At 49.4% G+C, this 16,549-nt stretch overlaps 1 protein-coding gene across 1 annotated transcript; it reads right to left on the bottom strand.

The window, feature by feature from the left end:
* Nucleotides 1-1,127: 1,127 nt before the first annotated feature.
* On the bottom strand, nucleotides 1,128-15,492 carry nfatc1 (nuclear factor of activated T cells 1). Its single transcript, XM_053446365.1, has 8 exons — nucleotides 15,073-15,492; nucleotides 12,623-13,652; nucleotides 12,204-12,363; nucleotides 6,602-6,804; nucleotides 4,371-4,543; nucleotides 3,020-3,160; nucleotides 1,686-1,690; nucleotides 1,128-1,229 (listed from the first exon to the last, which is right to left on the bottom strand). The coding sequence occupies exons 1-8, from the start codon at nucleotides 15,089-15,091 to the stop codon at nucleotides 1,128-1,130; spliced, it is 1,833 nt and encodes a 610-aa protein (XP_053302340.1). The 5' UTR covers nucleotides 15,092-15,492.
* Between the last annotated feature and the right edge of the window lie 1,057 nt (nucleotides 15,493-16,549).

Genomic DNA, 16,549 nt, shown 5'->3' with positions numbered 1-16,549 from the left:
TCGAGGGAGGAGGGAGGAGCAGGTGACAGCGGGTGTCTCCACAGGGGAGGGGGGGGACGGGGGTTTCCTTTAGCAGGAGTCACGGGCTGCAACAACAACAGCCCACTCACAAACATGAATATTAATCCGTGCACGCAGGGGAAACAACATGTGCTCCTTCCTCTCTTTTCTTTTCTCTCCCACACACTCAGGCCAGTGTTTCCCCGAGATTCTCATTAGTCAGCAGAGTGGAAAACTCGTTAAGGGCTTCGGACGCAGAAAATAGAAAAACCAAAACAAACGAAAGTTCTGGTTTGTTGGCAGCGTCTTCAGGCAGAGTGACCCATCCTGTCTGTAATTGCAGCGGAAACTCTGACAGACACACACACAGACACACACACAGGGTTACACGCACACACAGGGTTACACGCACACAGATACATGGGGACACACAACTCTCGGGACTCTTTGTGTCGGTGCCCACATGTTCTCTGACCGCAGGTTGTTTTTGTGAGCGAGCTTAATTGGAAAATTTGCAGGAAAATGGTCCATTGGTAAAATTAAACGCTGAAGCTCTTTACGGCCCCGGAATCCACCGCTCTGGATTTATGGGTTTGATCGTTAAAGCGTTTCTCAGAGTTCGGCTTTGGCTCGAGCGACATAACAGCAAAACCATATTAAAGTCCCTGATTCTGTCTCTTCTGACGCGAGGATGCAAATGAGGAGCTTTTTTTGCATCTTGTGTATATTTTTCTTTATATCAATGACGCCACGTCTCCCTCGAGGCTAATGACGTCTCTACTGTATCTATTTACTGATCTGTTTACACAGGAGAGCAGCTGGAGAGAGGAGCAGGTACGATCCACTGGGAACGCTCCGCTCTCCCAGTTAATGAACCCAGAGCTGGTGGCACAGAGGCAGCTTGGATAGAGAAGTGGAAGGATGGAGGGAAGTGAAAAAAGTGGAGGGGACGGGGTGGAGGTGGTGGTGGGGGGGGAGGGGGGGGGGTAGTGTTGTGGAACCCTGGCTTAAGGGTGTTTCCATAGTCGGATTGCCCAGGAATCTGATGCTGGTGCCAGACGCGGGGAAACCCTCATCAAAAACAAGGCAGCACAGCCATCGACACCAGGCCAGAGATGCTCATGGTCCTAAAGAGCGTCGGACTCAGAGCTCGGAACCAGAACCACCACCAGCAGATACCGGCCCAGACCAGAGCAAACCACTGAGAAAACCAGTGCTTTCTCTTTCTCCTTTGTGGACACAGAACAAATGGAAGAACGACTTCTCCGCCAGATCACGTGACTCCCTGAGGCTGAAATCATCTGATCCTCATCTCAACCTGAATCTGTTACTTATGAAAAAGATGATAAGATGATATAGAAGCTGATATAAGATAATGAACTTAAATCAGGTTCTATTGACGCAAACAACAAGGTTCACTTACAACCTTGTTCTGAAGATTTTAATAACATCTATCTCTTTATCTTCTTGAGTTATAGTTCAACATTAGATTATTATATAAAGTTTATTGTTCAGAACTTTTCAAAACAGTCAAATTAAGAGAGGGACGACAATGTGTGTGTGTACATTTCCACCTATATTCTCTAGATATGACTGATAGGATTTTAACTTTATGATTCTTAATAATTCAAGATGTTATGTAACATTATTCCTCTGCACTGATTTAAAGAGCTGCTTCTACTCACTTGATCTGCAGAGTGAAAACCACACAGAACAAAAAAGTATTGCTTAATAAAACCTCAAGTATTTGTTCTGTAAAACTTCCAAAACTGGCCAAGTTTAGATTATATTCAAACATCTGACAGCTAAAAAGTAATAAATTGTTATGTTTGTTTGTTATTTTGCAGGATTACACAAACACTACTTGAAGGACGACCGTGAAACTCGATAGAAGGATGTAGTCTGGAAACAACTTGTGTATTTTTCATGCTGATCTGGATCAGGGGACAGATCCATGAATTTATGCCCATTCTTCAAAAAAAATTGAGATTTTTGTGAAATTGAAGCTGAGATTTTTGGCAGATCTTGATATCGATCTTGATATTTAGTATTTTTAAGCGTGGATATCTTTATCTAGTAAATCTACAGTAAAAAATAGTATTTCTATCTATATATCATAGAGTGGATATTCTTCACGTGTTTAGTTGCTCGTTGGTTGGAAAGTTATTTTCCTAATTCAAGCAGCAGGATGAATTCTGCCTCTGAGAAACATTTCATGTGATCTGCTCATTAATCACAGAAGTCGGGCGGGGGGGGGGGGGGGACACGAGGCAGGGGCTCGAACAATCACTTCTTGTTTTGATAAACAATCTCACTCCTTCCATTGTACCGTGCTGGAGGAGGAGAAGGGGGGGGGGGGGGCAGCCTGGAATCCTTCCTCTCACAGGTGGAACAATGAGAAGGCTTCCCCCCTCTTCCCCTAGGCTTCTTCTTTCTGAATGAGTCACCGGCCGATAGGATCACACGTGTTTACAAGTCGGAGCCTCACGTGGCTTCGCTGCAGCTAATCAAGGAAATTGCTGTTTGTAAACGTCCTGGTATCAACATCTGGAAGCATCAACATCTGGGAGCGGTGCCCCCCCCCCCCCCCCCCTCCAAACCCAGAGGGCTTCAAGTCAGAGAGAGAGAAACAAATACTGAGGCCTGGCACACACACACACACACACACAAAGTGTACGTATCCACACCACGTGCACAACCACCCACACACAAAAACACACACACACACACACTCACAAAAACACACACATGCTGCATTTGTGATCCATTCCTCTGCTGAACAGGCAATGGAAACTTCTGCAAATGTAAATCTGCTGGGTTAAAAATACTGCGCATTAATGTGCACCACATGTGGCACTCTGGCAAGATGGAGGATATTTTGACGGCGGGAGAGGAGGGAGGGAGCAGTCTTGGGGTTTCTCCAACATCGGGACACACACACACACACACACAGACACACAGACACACACAGCTGGACTGAGACCACGCAGCTATTACTCCTAATGTCCTCCTCTTTTACCTTGAGCCTTCTCCACGAACACCACTTTGGAGTCGTGCTGGAAGTTGTGTCCGTCCAGGCGCATCCTCTCCCCCCCGTGGGCGGGACACGTCTCCAGGTTCTGCTTGTCCACCAGCGGCAGCTCCTGGGCCGATCTCTGGGCTGTGGGAGGGAGAAGAGAGCCGGGACTCAGTGCTCCGGCTGATACACACACCCACTCCCCATGCAGACCTGAGCATCCAGGCCGGGGCTGGATCTCTACCCAGGCAGCTCTCGCAGCCCCGGCGGTGCAGCTGTGAACCTCGTCCCCCTCACGTTGCACCCGGGCTCCCTCTCTGCCCGTGAGCAGGGACGGGGCCTGTTCTTATTTCTGTTTATGTTTTCCCCAAATTATGGTGGATGTTTGGTCTCAAATATTTGGTTTCCTCTCCCTGCCTCTCTTACCTTTTGGCCCAGCTCGCCTCATTCCCCCGCTTGCTTTGAGTTTTTCCTGAAACGATCCCTGATTTACGTCTCTACGTCTTGGCCGGGCCTCTCTTATGAAAGATATCTGTGCTTTTAATGTGATGGACCAGGACTCATAAATAGAGGTTGATTAAAAGATGAACATATTTACTCTTGGGATGATCTTCTTTGTGTAATTCGAAGCCACTTCGCTCTGATTCTGATAAAACTCTTAATTCCCCGTCTTTTTGGAAACCATCGATCTTCCCCACATCCCCGTGTTTCTCTGCCTCCGTCTGTCGCTCGCACACTGAGAGAATTTTTGGGTCAGAAACAATTGCTCCGTGGCAGACGCTCAGAAACTAACAATGCTCTATTTCTGGGGGCTGAGATCATGGTTTAACTACTGTCTTTCATTTACCTCATAAGACTTAATCTCTGTGGCAGCGCTCAGAGCCAGAACCACATGAAGAGTCTCCCAGGCCAGAGAAAGGTCAACTCCACAGTTAATGGAGTTTATCAAGCAAAGCTAAAATAACGTCTCTTCAGCTAAAGTTATGGAGCTGAACTGCATTAATTTAATGTGCATTTGTTATTAATTTGTTATGTGAGGGTCGCAAGGGAGCTGGAGCCAATCCCACCTTGCATTAGGGCGAGAGGCGGGTTGCACCTTCATCACCCGGCCAATCACAGGGCGGATACACAGAGAAACAACCATCACATTTATATTCACACCTTCAATTAAGAGTCTAACCCTGATCTGCACGTCTGGATCGAGGGAGGAAGCCACAGGAGTCCATCACAGACACAGGGGAGAACATTTAACCTCCACCCAGAGAGGCCCTTGCCCCAAGTGGGATTCAAGCCAGGAACCTTCTGACCCTGTATGGGTCGAGAGGAGAGACCAATCGAGAGGAGGTGTACTCACAGCACTCGATGGGGTTGGACGCAGCCTGCAGGGACAGCGTTCTCCCGGTGGTCTGGTTGATGTGGATCCTGAAAACCATCCGCACACGCGTGTTCTTGCGGCCGATGTCCGTCTCGCCCTTCCGCAGCTCGATGTCCGAGTTCCGCAGCTTCAGGATCCCGGCGCAGTCGACTCTGTTGGCGGAGAGACGTGATGATGAAGAGACCGAGTCTGCCAGGGTCTGTCCGTCCACCAGGACAAACTGTCAGGTCCAGTCATGACATGTGTGCCTTCACGGTTAATCAGGCGGTGATTCACGGCGCCGTGCAGCCAAGTCGATTGTGATTTTCACTCTGGGCTCCGTCAGCGCGGCCCTGACGGAGGCTTAACACCAGCACCCCCGACCGAGCGTCCACACCTCAGTGCTTCTGCTCTTGGGCGAAAGTCAAACTCTATAGAAACCAATGGCTGGGAACGTTTATTACATCATCGATATCTCTCTGATGATCTGTAACAGATGGTTCCCCTTTCGCACATTAAATTATTTTCACAGTGTCAAAGTCTTCATCGTGCACTTTATAAACTCTCCACCGTCTCACAGAGAACTTTTCAAACAGAGCTTTTCTGTGGCCGGGCTCCTCGATGCCACATTCCTACAAAGTTAATGTGAACTTTAACACTCCCTCACATTCCTCCTGCCAGACACCAGGGGCTGCTTCTCCGGCGAGGTAATCAGGTGTTGATGCTAAGGACCCCAGCTGCTCGGCTCGCCACCTACGCACACGGGGCCGAGTGCAGAACCACACACTGAGGCGTCCGCCCCACTGCCTGAGGAAAGGTCTCAGAGAGCAGAGAGGAGGGGACGTCCAGCGCCATCTTTGAATCTATTTCCAGTTAATTGGAGTCACACCAAGTTAAATACGGCCTCATTATCAGCTCAAACATTATTAGTTGATTAATGATTTGATTTAAGACGTGTCCCTGTAAATAGAAGATCACAAATCTAAGGATGTCTCTGTTCTATATCACGTAATAAAACGTTGATAAGCCGCGGTGTCTAAACAAATTCATCTCACGCAAATCACTCGTCTACACTTCAGTCGGAGGCGTGCACTCTGTGAGGGAAGAGAAAGCGTGTCCCGGGGGTGAGCTCGTTGTATGAGGGGAGCTTATGTGTTGCATCCATTAAAACGTGCAGAAAGTGCTGATGCAAGCAGATTGCCGCCGCCTGTAGAAACCCCAGGTCCCTGTTAGCGGCTCTAAGCTTCCCCCAGTAATCTGATCTGTGAGGCTTATAAACCGGGAGAGCCACTCGTCTGCGTGCAGAGGGGCAACGCTTTCAAAAACCCAAACAACGCAGGAGGCCAGCGCGCTCACAGACACGCACAGATACATAAAACAAGCAAACCCACGTATCTCCGGATTATAAACTTTTTAATTTTCAGCATGGAAGCAATCTGAGAGGTTTTAATTGGGGCTGTGAAATGTCCCCTCGGAGAAAATGCTTCTGTTGGATCAAACTCCTCAAGTTTGCAGATTCTCGACTCACAACTGGGATGTGACTCTCTGCTGAGCAGCTGCTGCTTATTGGCAGAAACTGACAAACTGCATCAGATGTTGGTGCTGGAGCCGGTATCTTTATAACATTTGTTTTTTTTTCTCAAAACAAACTTTGAGCTTCTAGATTTTGTTTATTTCATTGTTTTATTTTATTGTTTTATTACCATATTGCTTGGAACCAGGTGTTTGTTGGTTTCATTGCTTCACTTTATTAGTTTTCTTGCATTAACTTGTTTAAATCTGTATTTGCACTGCATGTGTTTTCTGTTTTTATGTCTGTGAAGCACTTTTTAAATAAAGTTTATTATTGATATTGTTATTATTATAAATTTGAAATGTTTGCAACATCAGATCATTAATGAGACCTGACTCGGACTTGCCAAGGACGTTATTTGAAAATTAAAGGTAAAATAAGTCTGTGATGTTCAGTTGTTCACTTGGCTTTGTCTTAAATGCAGAGTCTCAAGTCTTCAGGTTCTGTGGACCTGGTCTTGTCTGAGACTGTAAAACCCTGAAGGCCCTGAAAGACTTGAAAATACTTTAACTCTAAATGTCAAAAAGATTCATTCAGGTTTGAGCGAGTCAGACAAAAAACCTGTCGATTGATCAAAGACCAGTTAACTGACATGAGACCTGACCTGGACTCGTCCCTGGAGACTTATGACCAGTTCTCGTTCCTCCTGATCACTCACATGGCTCGCATGTTGTTCTCCGGCAGCAGTGGGATCTCCAGCACCTTGGTGTTGTTGTGCAGCGCCTCGTGGCTCGGGGTGGACACCGTCTTGCCCGTGATGCGGTGGACCTGGTAGAAGGCGTGAGGCCTCAGCAGCCTGTCGTCAGCCGTGCCGATGAACAGCTGCAGGGTCAGAGGCTCGCTCTCCATGTAGCCGTGGAGCTGCGAGGAGGCAGAGGGAGAAAAAACAGGGTGAAGCTTTCAGAAACTCACTTTCTGTCAAAAACAAACGCAGGTCTGTCAGAGCTCAGGCTCTCAGCCAGATGCTTTCCAAACAAAGTGCCCATTCAGGATCTTCTAATCACCATCTCCATCTTCTTTAAATTACTGCCAACAAAACACTTCCTCCATCAGCTCACGTGAGTCCTGCCAAGATGTTGATCCTGCAGAAGCCGAATCTCCGGGGCAGTGAAACCACCGGCGGCGAGCGGCGCTGTGATTTGTGAGCCCCGCGCTCGACTGGTGACAGAACCGAGCTCGAGTTTCACAGAAGTCCAGGTCACGTCAGCCCCGTCAGGCCCGGGCCATTCAGGGTCAAGAAAAACTCTCACTCGCGGCCCTCCTCTGATTATCATCAGTAAAATGATCCGGGCCCGACGGAGCTGGAGACAGAACAGAAGTGCTGCCGGCTGCGGCTGCGCCTCCAGACCTCCATAGGTGTTACTTGACAGGAGGCCTCCTGCCAGGATGACCTCAACCACCCAGACTGCAGAGAGCCGGCACCGAGCCCAAAGCCGCTGCCTGAGAAACGAGAACAGCGGCTACTACTGACACCGCGTCAAAGAGTTATGTAGGTTCTCCATACAGCGTGGGCAAGGGGGAGTAAGAGCATTAAGAAGCCAAAACTATGAGAGCGAAGGACTTCGATAAAAGTGGAGCTCATATACGAATCTTTCTACAAAACATAAAGAAGAAATGATTTGAACAAATTGTGCATATTATGTGTTTGAGCGGTTAAATTAGGATTTGTTTTCCACAGCAAAGATAGAAGAGCGTCTGGCCTTCGTGGAGCTTTTCCACCTCGTTCTCGTTTTTTCATTTTCCACTCAGCTTTTACAAATGTGAGAATATCATCAACTGAGCCGGTGACCTGATCCCAAGTCTGTGTTTTCACTTCACACATGATATTTGAAAGTATCGTCATCGTCAACCACAGAAGTTTCAAAGTGATTTGGCGTCATTTCCATCATCAGAAAATGATAAATATGCTATTTCTGGTGTTTTATCACATGTGGAGTGACTCAACCAATGACGTGATCACTTGAAGAGCAAATAGAGTTCAGCTTTGAATTTAAAATAATAAAAACCAGAAAACAGACGTGATGCTGTTTGACTCGAAAAGTGATTTTCAGCTAAATTGAGCAATTTGCGGCTCTTGAAGTGGTTTTAATTATTGGTTCTAAATTAGAGGGACTGGGATCATTGGCCAGTAAAAGTCAAGTTATTCATGATGACGTGTGGAACATTATTTCATCTTGAGCCACGACATCCATTATCTAAAACCCTAACTTCTCTGTGAGGGTCGCAGGGGAGCTGGAGCCAATCACAGGCGACACTGGGTTCACCCTGGACACGTCCAACGCCCGGACAGGTGTCGGGTTTGAACCCAGAACCTTCCCACGTGAGGCGACGGGCCTGAACACTGCACCACCGCGTCACCAAAGCCAAAACATGGGCTACATAAAATGAACCACCCGTGCACCTCTCCATCATCAAACCTCTTCAAAGCCCCTCGGAGGTTAGACGCTTCACCCCATCTATTCATAAGCCACTCTGGACGAGCGTGTGCGCTGAGACGATCGGGGGGGATGTGTTGAAACGAGGACCGCAGCTCTCAATTACATAAGAAGAAGAACTGGAGGCTCCGAGCGGCCGCAGCGAGAGCAAAAGGCTCCAAGCGGGGAGGCCCAACATGTGATTTGGAGGAGGCTCCCTGTCAGAGTTAAGAGCCTGCAGAAGCCCTGTGTATTTGTGTAAGGAAATGGGCTGCTGCCTAGCAATGCTGTTTATTTAGGCAGCAGAGGGGAGTGTGATGAGGTGAGGCAGCGCGCTCGCAGGGTTAGCTGCTCACTCTCAACTCCTAATTAGCAACAGATTAATAATAATCTGCTCCGAGTTACCATCAGAAACAAAGTCTAGACAAATAGAGAAGATCAAAGTCGATAATGTCCCCAGTAAAGTTTTAGCTGTTTTTGGTTGTTTTCCTTTACAAAGTGAAACATTCTCGACTCATGTCAGCGTCATCATCCGTCACTTCCAAGACTTAGAATCATCTAGGCTGTAATCTTGCAATCTAGAAACCTTCCCCTTCTGGTTCCCTCGCTCTCTATAATCCACAATATGTTTTTTTTTGCAAAGCAGCTGCAGCAGGCGGGAGCTATGATTTGTTGTTGCAATTAAATCCCTGTGATACCACCGAGAGTAAACCCGGCGCTCCTCCACCCTGGCACTTTGACACCGCCCGCCCCTCCCTGCGCTCGTATTATCACCCACAAGAGGAATGCCGAGACTCTGGCGGCTCAAGGCACCGGAGAGGAGGGGAAGGGGGCAACCTCTCCAAGGCCTTAACAGGGGGATCACAAACACACACAAACACACACACACATAGACACACACACACACACACACACACACACACACACATAGCGTCTCCTGTGTTCCAGTTTCAGTGGAGTGAGGGATAGTCCAGTGTGAGACGGGTGATTCATGCCGTCACGCTTTGTGTTTCACATGATATGACTTTGCAGAGAAATCTAAATTTGATCACAAGGATCAAAGCCAAGAAAAACACACATGACCGAGAAATAACAAGCTTTGAATCTGGGTTATGAAAGTCGACTTCAAACGGAGAAGACCTCACAGACTCGAACATGGGGTATTTCCTCTGTGCCAGAAGTAAAGCATCGAAACCCGGAGCGTGGACTGCGGTGAGGACTGCACACGGCACTTCAGACGGGGCCTACTTCAGTCTGCCGCCGGTGGACGGGCGGGTGTGGTTGCACGAGGCAGCGGCGATGGCACTGGGAGAGAACAGAAAACAGCCCGTGTAGCTCGGCTGGACGCTCGACGTGTACCACACTGAACGGGACCTTCCAGAATAAACTCTGTAGAGTCTGGGCAGGGTTGGAGTCACGGGAGCGTCGGGCCCAAAAGCCGCAGAGGCTTCGTCAGCCAGCGTCCACAGCCGAGCGCCGTGCGCACCATGTAATCAGGGAGTCGCAGGGCCGGGGCCGCCTCGTCTGAAGCTCCCTCCAACCTCTCCACCGGGGCCTGCCAGAAACGTGTGTGGTGGAGACGCTGCCGCCTCCGCAGGACGCAGCGCGGTGATGTCAGCCGTGCACACGGGAACTTTCCTAAACAAAGGGAAGTCTGTGTGGTTGGGCTGGGAGCTGGCGCAGAAGCAAGGGGAGGTTGGAGTTTGGGTTTAGAGTGAACACACTCTCTCTCTATTTCAGCCGGGTGAACCCAGATCCCTGTCGTTAAATCATTAGACACCTTCTCATGGACGCATGCGTGCGTCTTACAGATGTGCTGCTGCTGCTGCGACTCACTGGATCGTACCAAACGCTTTGCTGCTGCGACTCACTGGATCGTACCAAACGCTTTGCTGCTGCGACTCACTGGATCATACCAAACGCTTTGCTGCTGCGGCTCACTGGATCGTACCAAATGCTTTGCTGCTGCACAGAAATATTTCAGTTTCCCCGTTCTACTGTGCCGTGATCCACAAAACCCTGAAGGAGACTTTAAGACAAAATGAACACAACTCGATTAAAGTTGAAATACTTTAAACGGTGGAGGGAAACTACAGTTCCAATGTGTAAACGTCCTACTAACTCATGATAAACAGTATTTACTGAGTGTTCTCAGTTAGTATACATGAAATCAATCATAATTTGAATTCACTAACATTTAATCTTTTTTGTTTTGGTTTTCCAAGACATCTTATCAACATTTGGAATCTATTAGAATTTATTTTCTAGCTGTAAAAACTCCTCCTCTCATAAAACCAACTGAGAACTGACTTGAAACCGAAATAATCTGTTGATTTCAACATATTAAAATACAACTTTACTAAAAAAACTAAGTAATTATAATTTACACTAACGAAACATCAATATTCCTGTCGTCCAATGAAATCCAGTTGTTCAGTCACGCTCCCAGTGTGAATTCACTATTTAGCCAAAACTTAGTAATAACAGTAATATTACTATGTTATTACGACTGTAATAACATAGTAATATTACTATATTACTAATATAACATCAGTAATACTTTGGTTTACATCTTCTGTTTGTCCTTAAAATGGCTGCACAGCAACATGAGCCTTCCCTGTTCACACGTGGACACCAGCTCACTGCTCCTCTGTGGCAAAACCACTCACTCTAAAATATCACTGTCCCCGACAGACAGAAACAAAAAACCTCCTGTGTGACGAATGTCTGCTGAACGTGTCGACTCATTGTAACGTGTTGATAAAAGGTTTTCACTGAAGTGACGCTCACCACTCACTTCACCCAGCTCCTCGCTTCAGGCCCTTCTATTTATCCAGAGGCTGAGGTCAGCGGTGAGGAGTAATGGTCGGGGCACCAGATGCGTTTATAACCAAAACATATCTGCAGTTGTCCACATTTTTTTCTCCTTTCGGTTCGACCACCGGAGCTCCTGTGGTTAAAGCTCATGACTCAGCTCTTACTGGCCGGTGCTGCATCGCTCTGTGACTGTCTGATCTGCTCTGGACGGACTCGGTGGAAAAGTTTGACTCACCCTCGTCTGGACAGGAACTGACTGAGCCGACCGGCCTGTCTAATGGCAGACCTTTCGGTATGCCATTCAGAAATGTGACATCTTTGACCAACACAACAGCCAGGTCATGAAACACATGTCCGCCCGAATCCATTCTAACACGTGAGGTCGAAAACAGGAGGGGGGGGGGGGGGGGGGGTGATGAGGTAAAGGTGTCTGCAGTCTAATGGCTGCACCGTGTGTTGGTCTAATCACCACAGGAAACCAGTGTAGTTGGGTGGTTCCCTGAAGGAGTCGTGAGACGATGGAAGTGAGTCTGAGACGGGAGAATTAGACTTTGGCTGAAGTGATCTCAACTTTTAGAAAAGTGCCACCTGTGATGAAGCGTCTCAGGTGGAAGTTGATTTCTGTAAAGCAACATAATGCAACTTTTAAAAACTTTTAAAAAGAAGGAGAATGTTCCCTCTTCTGTTCCTACTCCTCACCCTGAACGTCTGTTCATTGCAACGTGTGGAACTGACTGTAGATCAGTTAAAAAGGATCAGAAGTCACTAAAAACCAGCGTTTATCTCCAATATTCAGCAGAAAACTTTACAATATGAAGAATTCTAGACAGAGTTTGGTGGATTTGTTACCACGACAGCTCTTCTGCTTCAGGATACCAGGGATCTTGGCAGCTGTGTTTCAGGTCGGTGAGTAGGACTATGCATTCAGAATGAATCACCCCAGTGGCTGTAGGGGGCGCTGTTTGGTACCTAGTGCTGCTTTAAAATCAGCGGGGGCCAGAAAAGTGAGAAACCGTCGGTTCAGCTGACCTGGATGACGGGGTGTCCTCCTGCCATGGCCTTCACCGCCCCCCGGCTGCCCTCCGTCTCGTAGTGGGCCCGGTGGTGGGACTTGGGCTGCACGTCGATCTGCAGGCTGTACGGCCCCGAGCTGGACGGCAGCTGCCAGTCAAGAGCCGGCAGGGACGGGCTGTCGGGGGCGAGAACACGTCCAACATGTCAACTTCACAGGGAGGGAGGGGAGCTTATTTTAGATGCACTTATCAAGGTAGAATGTGCAGAACAGTTTAATATGTGTTTGTGCTACAGATGCTTAAACTTACCTTTTGTTAGAGACTATGCACAGTGTGTCTGTAGATTAGATTCATGTATGGAGAACTAAGACATAAGTCTGGATTGTTAACGGCTAAAATCTTTGTCTGTAACTCAAGCTGCGGCTGTTTGCTTACCTTACATATTGCTTTGGCTTGGACCAGGAGTACGGATGCTGTGGCACGTCCAGAAACCCGCCGCAGTATCCTTCCTTCTTCAACAACATGCGGTTCGAGTGCTCGTCATCGCAAAGGTGCCCCGGACTCAGCTCCTCGCTCCCTGGCTCCACCTTCAGGCTGACGGTGGGGTTGTGCTCCAGGCTGGTTTTCCTGGCCTTCATGGGAATTCCCTCCCCGAGGTCGACCACTCCGTCTGTGGTCAGGGCGTTAATGGCCGCCAGGATGGCTGAATTGGTGTACTGGTTGGTGTTTGGAAGCCAGCTTTCCTCCGTGACGCTGAGGCGAGGGGAGGTCTGTGGAGACAGTCCAGGGGAGTGGTTGGGGGAGTAGGGGTAGTGCTTGTGCGGCGCCCTGCTGCCGTTCAAGCTGTACTTCCTCTTTGCGCCACAAGGGGAGTTGGGCCTGGAGCCACGCTGACCCATCCAGGTGTCATCTGTTATGCTCGTGCGTGGAGAGGTGGAGGGGGAGCCACCGGCGGCACAGCCATCACCCGGCAGGGCGAGGGTGGAGCCCTTGGGGGACACGGAGGGAGACTGCCAGGGGGAGTTCTGGGGCGAGTTGTCGTAGTTGTAGGAGAAGCTGGATTCGTAGGAAGCGTCAGAGTGGCAGCTGCGAGACGAGATGCTGCTGGCCGGACTCAGGCAGCTGGGGTCGCGGTACCCCTCTCCACTGGGAAGGGTCAGGGTCACGATGGAGTTGACTCGCTTGGCCACAGGAAGGCTGCTCTCCTCCACCGCGTCTTCAGGAAACTGACCGTACGCTGTGATCTCGATACGAGGGCTCTCCAGGGTCGGCGCTCCGTTTGGGCGGCTGCTCGGGGACGAGTAATACCCGGCGGCCCTCATGTCGTCCTGGGTGTCGTAGACGAGAGGCTCGGGGACAGACACAGAAATGACGGGGCTGGACTGGAGGCTGTGGTACTGGGACGGAAGACAGGGGTTGCCCAGCGTGAGGGACAGACTGACATTTGGCGTGTAGCCATATGCATCTGGAAAGCAAAAAGTGGGAATTTGTTAGCGTGATAATTAAACACACATTCACTGGCTGCTGCACTGAGACCACTGCCACATTGAGTCTTAAGAGAGCCGTTGGCTATGATGGTAAATGAGCTGCTTCCCTACTGGGACTGAACCCGGCTACTTAAGACTTCACACCTCATCTGCAGAAGTTCCCCCCCCCCGAACGCACAAGGCCGGCGACACAAAGCATCTCTGAACGGCTCAAATTGTGCAAATTAAATTGGGTGGGAGACGTGAAATAAAGCGGCCAAAAACAACTGAGGCCTAAAAATAACCAGAGGCGAGACCAGGTGGGTTTTTTCCATGACACAAGCTGCCAGATTTATGCCACTTAATGCACACGCTGCTGCCCGTAAACTGTGACATTAAGAAAACACACACTGACGCTTTTGTTGGCCAGTTTCATGTTCCAACAGCTTTCAAAAATAAACACAGGAGGGACATGATTCGTTTATTTGCATGCTGTAAAGGTGCATGGGGGGGGGGGGGGGGGCTCATGGTCTCATTCCAACTCTCCCGCTGGCTCGTATGAAACTCTGCCCCGGCTGTGGCGATGGCTGAGGTCACAACCAGGGAGCAGGGGAGGTGGGGGGGGGACATGGGAACGGGGAGTCGTGGTTTCACGGTGCAGTGGCGGTCTCGTGAGGGGACGACCACATGGAGCTCGTTGAGATGGACGAGGACGACAGACAGACGCAGTCACCACAGCTCCTGTCTGCTGTAAATTAAAGAGAATTAGGGGCCCCACCATAAAGACCATGACATCAGCGCTGCACCATGTGACTCCTTAATAAAAAGAAAATGATGTGTATGTTTAACGCCGCTCGCGTTGTGGGACACATGCAGCGCCGGGACAGTTTGTTTTTCTCTAATTAGTCTGCTGTGAATTAGCCGGGACCCAAACAGGTACCCTGAGGGGCTACCGTCCAATGAGTGATGAGCTCAATAGCCGCCCTCTGATTCACTTACCCACAATGCACTGTCACCACTCATTAGCACAGGTTCAATTCTGACTATTTTGGGAACACTTTCAGTCATGGGAGGCTCACAGCAGCAGCAGCAGCAGCACAGCCACGCCCACCATGCCCAGCTCAGCAGGGAGGGGCAACACAAAATAACTGTATCTACACATTAATACTGACACCATCAGCTACACACAACACACTGAGGGTGGATACACACATTCAGTACAGAGGGAAGTGAAGCAAAGTCTATAAATCAAGGATTAAATAACTCTTTGGCGCAATGGATCCGTGCGTAAAAGTGCCAGCCGCTGGAGAGAAGCTGTATAAACGCCACGTTTAAAAAAAAAAAGAAGCTTGACACTGCGCTGTGATCACGTGAGAAACCCAAAGAGGACATTCTGTGGTCGAGAAAAGTCAGACTCACCCTCTTCAGCCGATTTCATTTCGCGTCTGCGGGCAGGAAGCAGCGTCCGAGATGAAACTCTGAGTGCAGTTACAGATGGAGGCGATTATTTATCCATATAGCGCAGGAGATAGATTCCCCAGCTGTGGCTCAGGATCCTCTCTCGCTGTGTCACAAACGAAACAACCCGAATGAGGAATTTAATAAAAGTTAAAAAAAAGTATATAGATGAAAAACTGCTTCTTCAGTGAAGGAGGGAATAAAGTCCAAAAGCGCAACAACAACAACAAAAAGAAGAAGGTGTCCCTGCCTGTGGAGGGATCCAGATGTGCTGCCTGAGGAGAAGCCGTCTCCTGTGTGTGTGTCTGTGTGTGTCTGCGTGTGTCTGCGTGTCGAGGGGATCCTGCCTCTGCTGGCTCTCTGTGACGCACTGCTCCGGCGCACTCAGGACCTCTGCGCTTTTAAACCCGGGGATCACCTCGGCTCCGGCTGCGCGCCGCCCCTCCGAGCTCTGACGCGGCTGCGCGCCCGACCCCCTGCCGGGAGGGTCCAATGGAGATCCTCGCTCACACCGGGGTTTCCGATCCACAGGCGAAGGGGGGGCCAATTAGCGGAGCTGGCACAGAAACGGTTCTGGAGTTTAAAAGAAATTCCAGTGATTGAAACAGAACATCCACTGCTAAAGCGAATCCAGGAGGTTTCTCTGAGCCAGACCGAGCATCCTCCTGAAAACAAAGTGGAGATGGGATGACGTAGCACAACATGGAACCCTGTGATGTGTTGTTATAGAGCAGGAGCAGCATCAATCTGCAGGATATGCTCCTCCTGGAAATCTCACCACTGCACGAGGATTCTCCCTAGATCAAGACTTATGCTCAGACTGCTCCTAACAAGCCTTTCACATTTAGCTGCTGCTGTCCCCCCCCCCCCCCCCCCCCCTTCAGAGTCTCATCCATCACCTGCTTGCATCATGTGACTCTCCAGGTGTCATATGGCAGCAGATATGAGGACAGGTGAGATGAAAACATGCCAGGACGTTCACGGCACCTTCCTGAGACACATACATAAAACATGCAGCTTCCCTCAGATCTGTCTGAGGCGCCTCTCACGTGCACTTTGAAGTGATTTCCACTTCCTCCTGACAGACTGCACGTCTGCGGGCCACACAACACATAATTACCCATACTTGCATAGAAGTGCTATATAAAAATCAAATCATATACCCGGTCATTTAACACGCTGAACTGAGAATCTTCATAGGGTTTTCCAGAGGCCGCTCCCCCTGTGGTTGGCGTCCGGCCTCTCTCTCTCTCTCTCTCCTCTGCCCCGGCCGGCTGGGCTGCTGCTATGTTTGGCAGGTCTGGACCCGTTTGGCAGCGGGCGGCCGGTCCCGTGGTTTCTGAGATGACACTGGTCACATGGCGGCTCTCAGAGAGTCCGTCCATCCCTGGAGGTGGGAATCCACTTTGCAGCACTTCAGCTTGTTATCAGGCCGGGG

This window comes from Pleuronectes platessa, chromosome 18 (genome assembly GCF_947347685.1).
Source record: "Pleuronectes platessa chromosome 18, fPlePla1.1, whole genome shotgun sequence".
Classification (NCBI taxonomy): domain Eukaryota; kingdom Metazoa; phylum Chordata; class Actinopteri; order Pleuronectiformes; family Pleuronectidae; genus Pleuronectes; species Pleuronectes platessa.
This window is presented reverse-complemented; position numbering and strand designations above follow the sequence as displayed.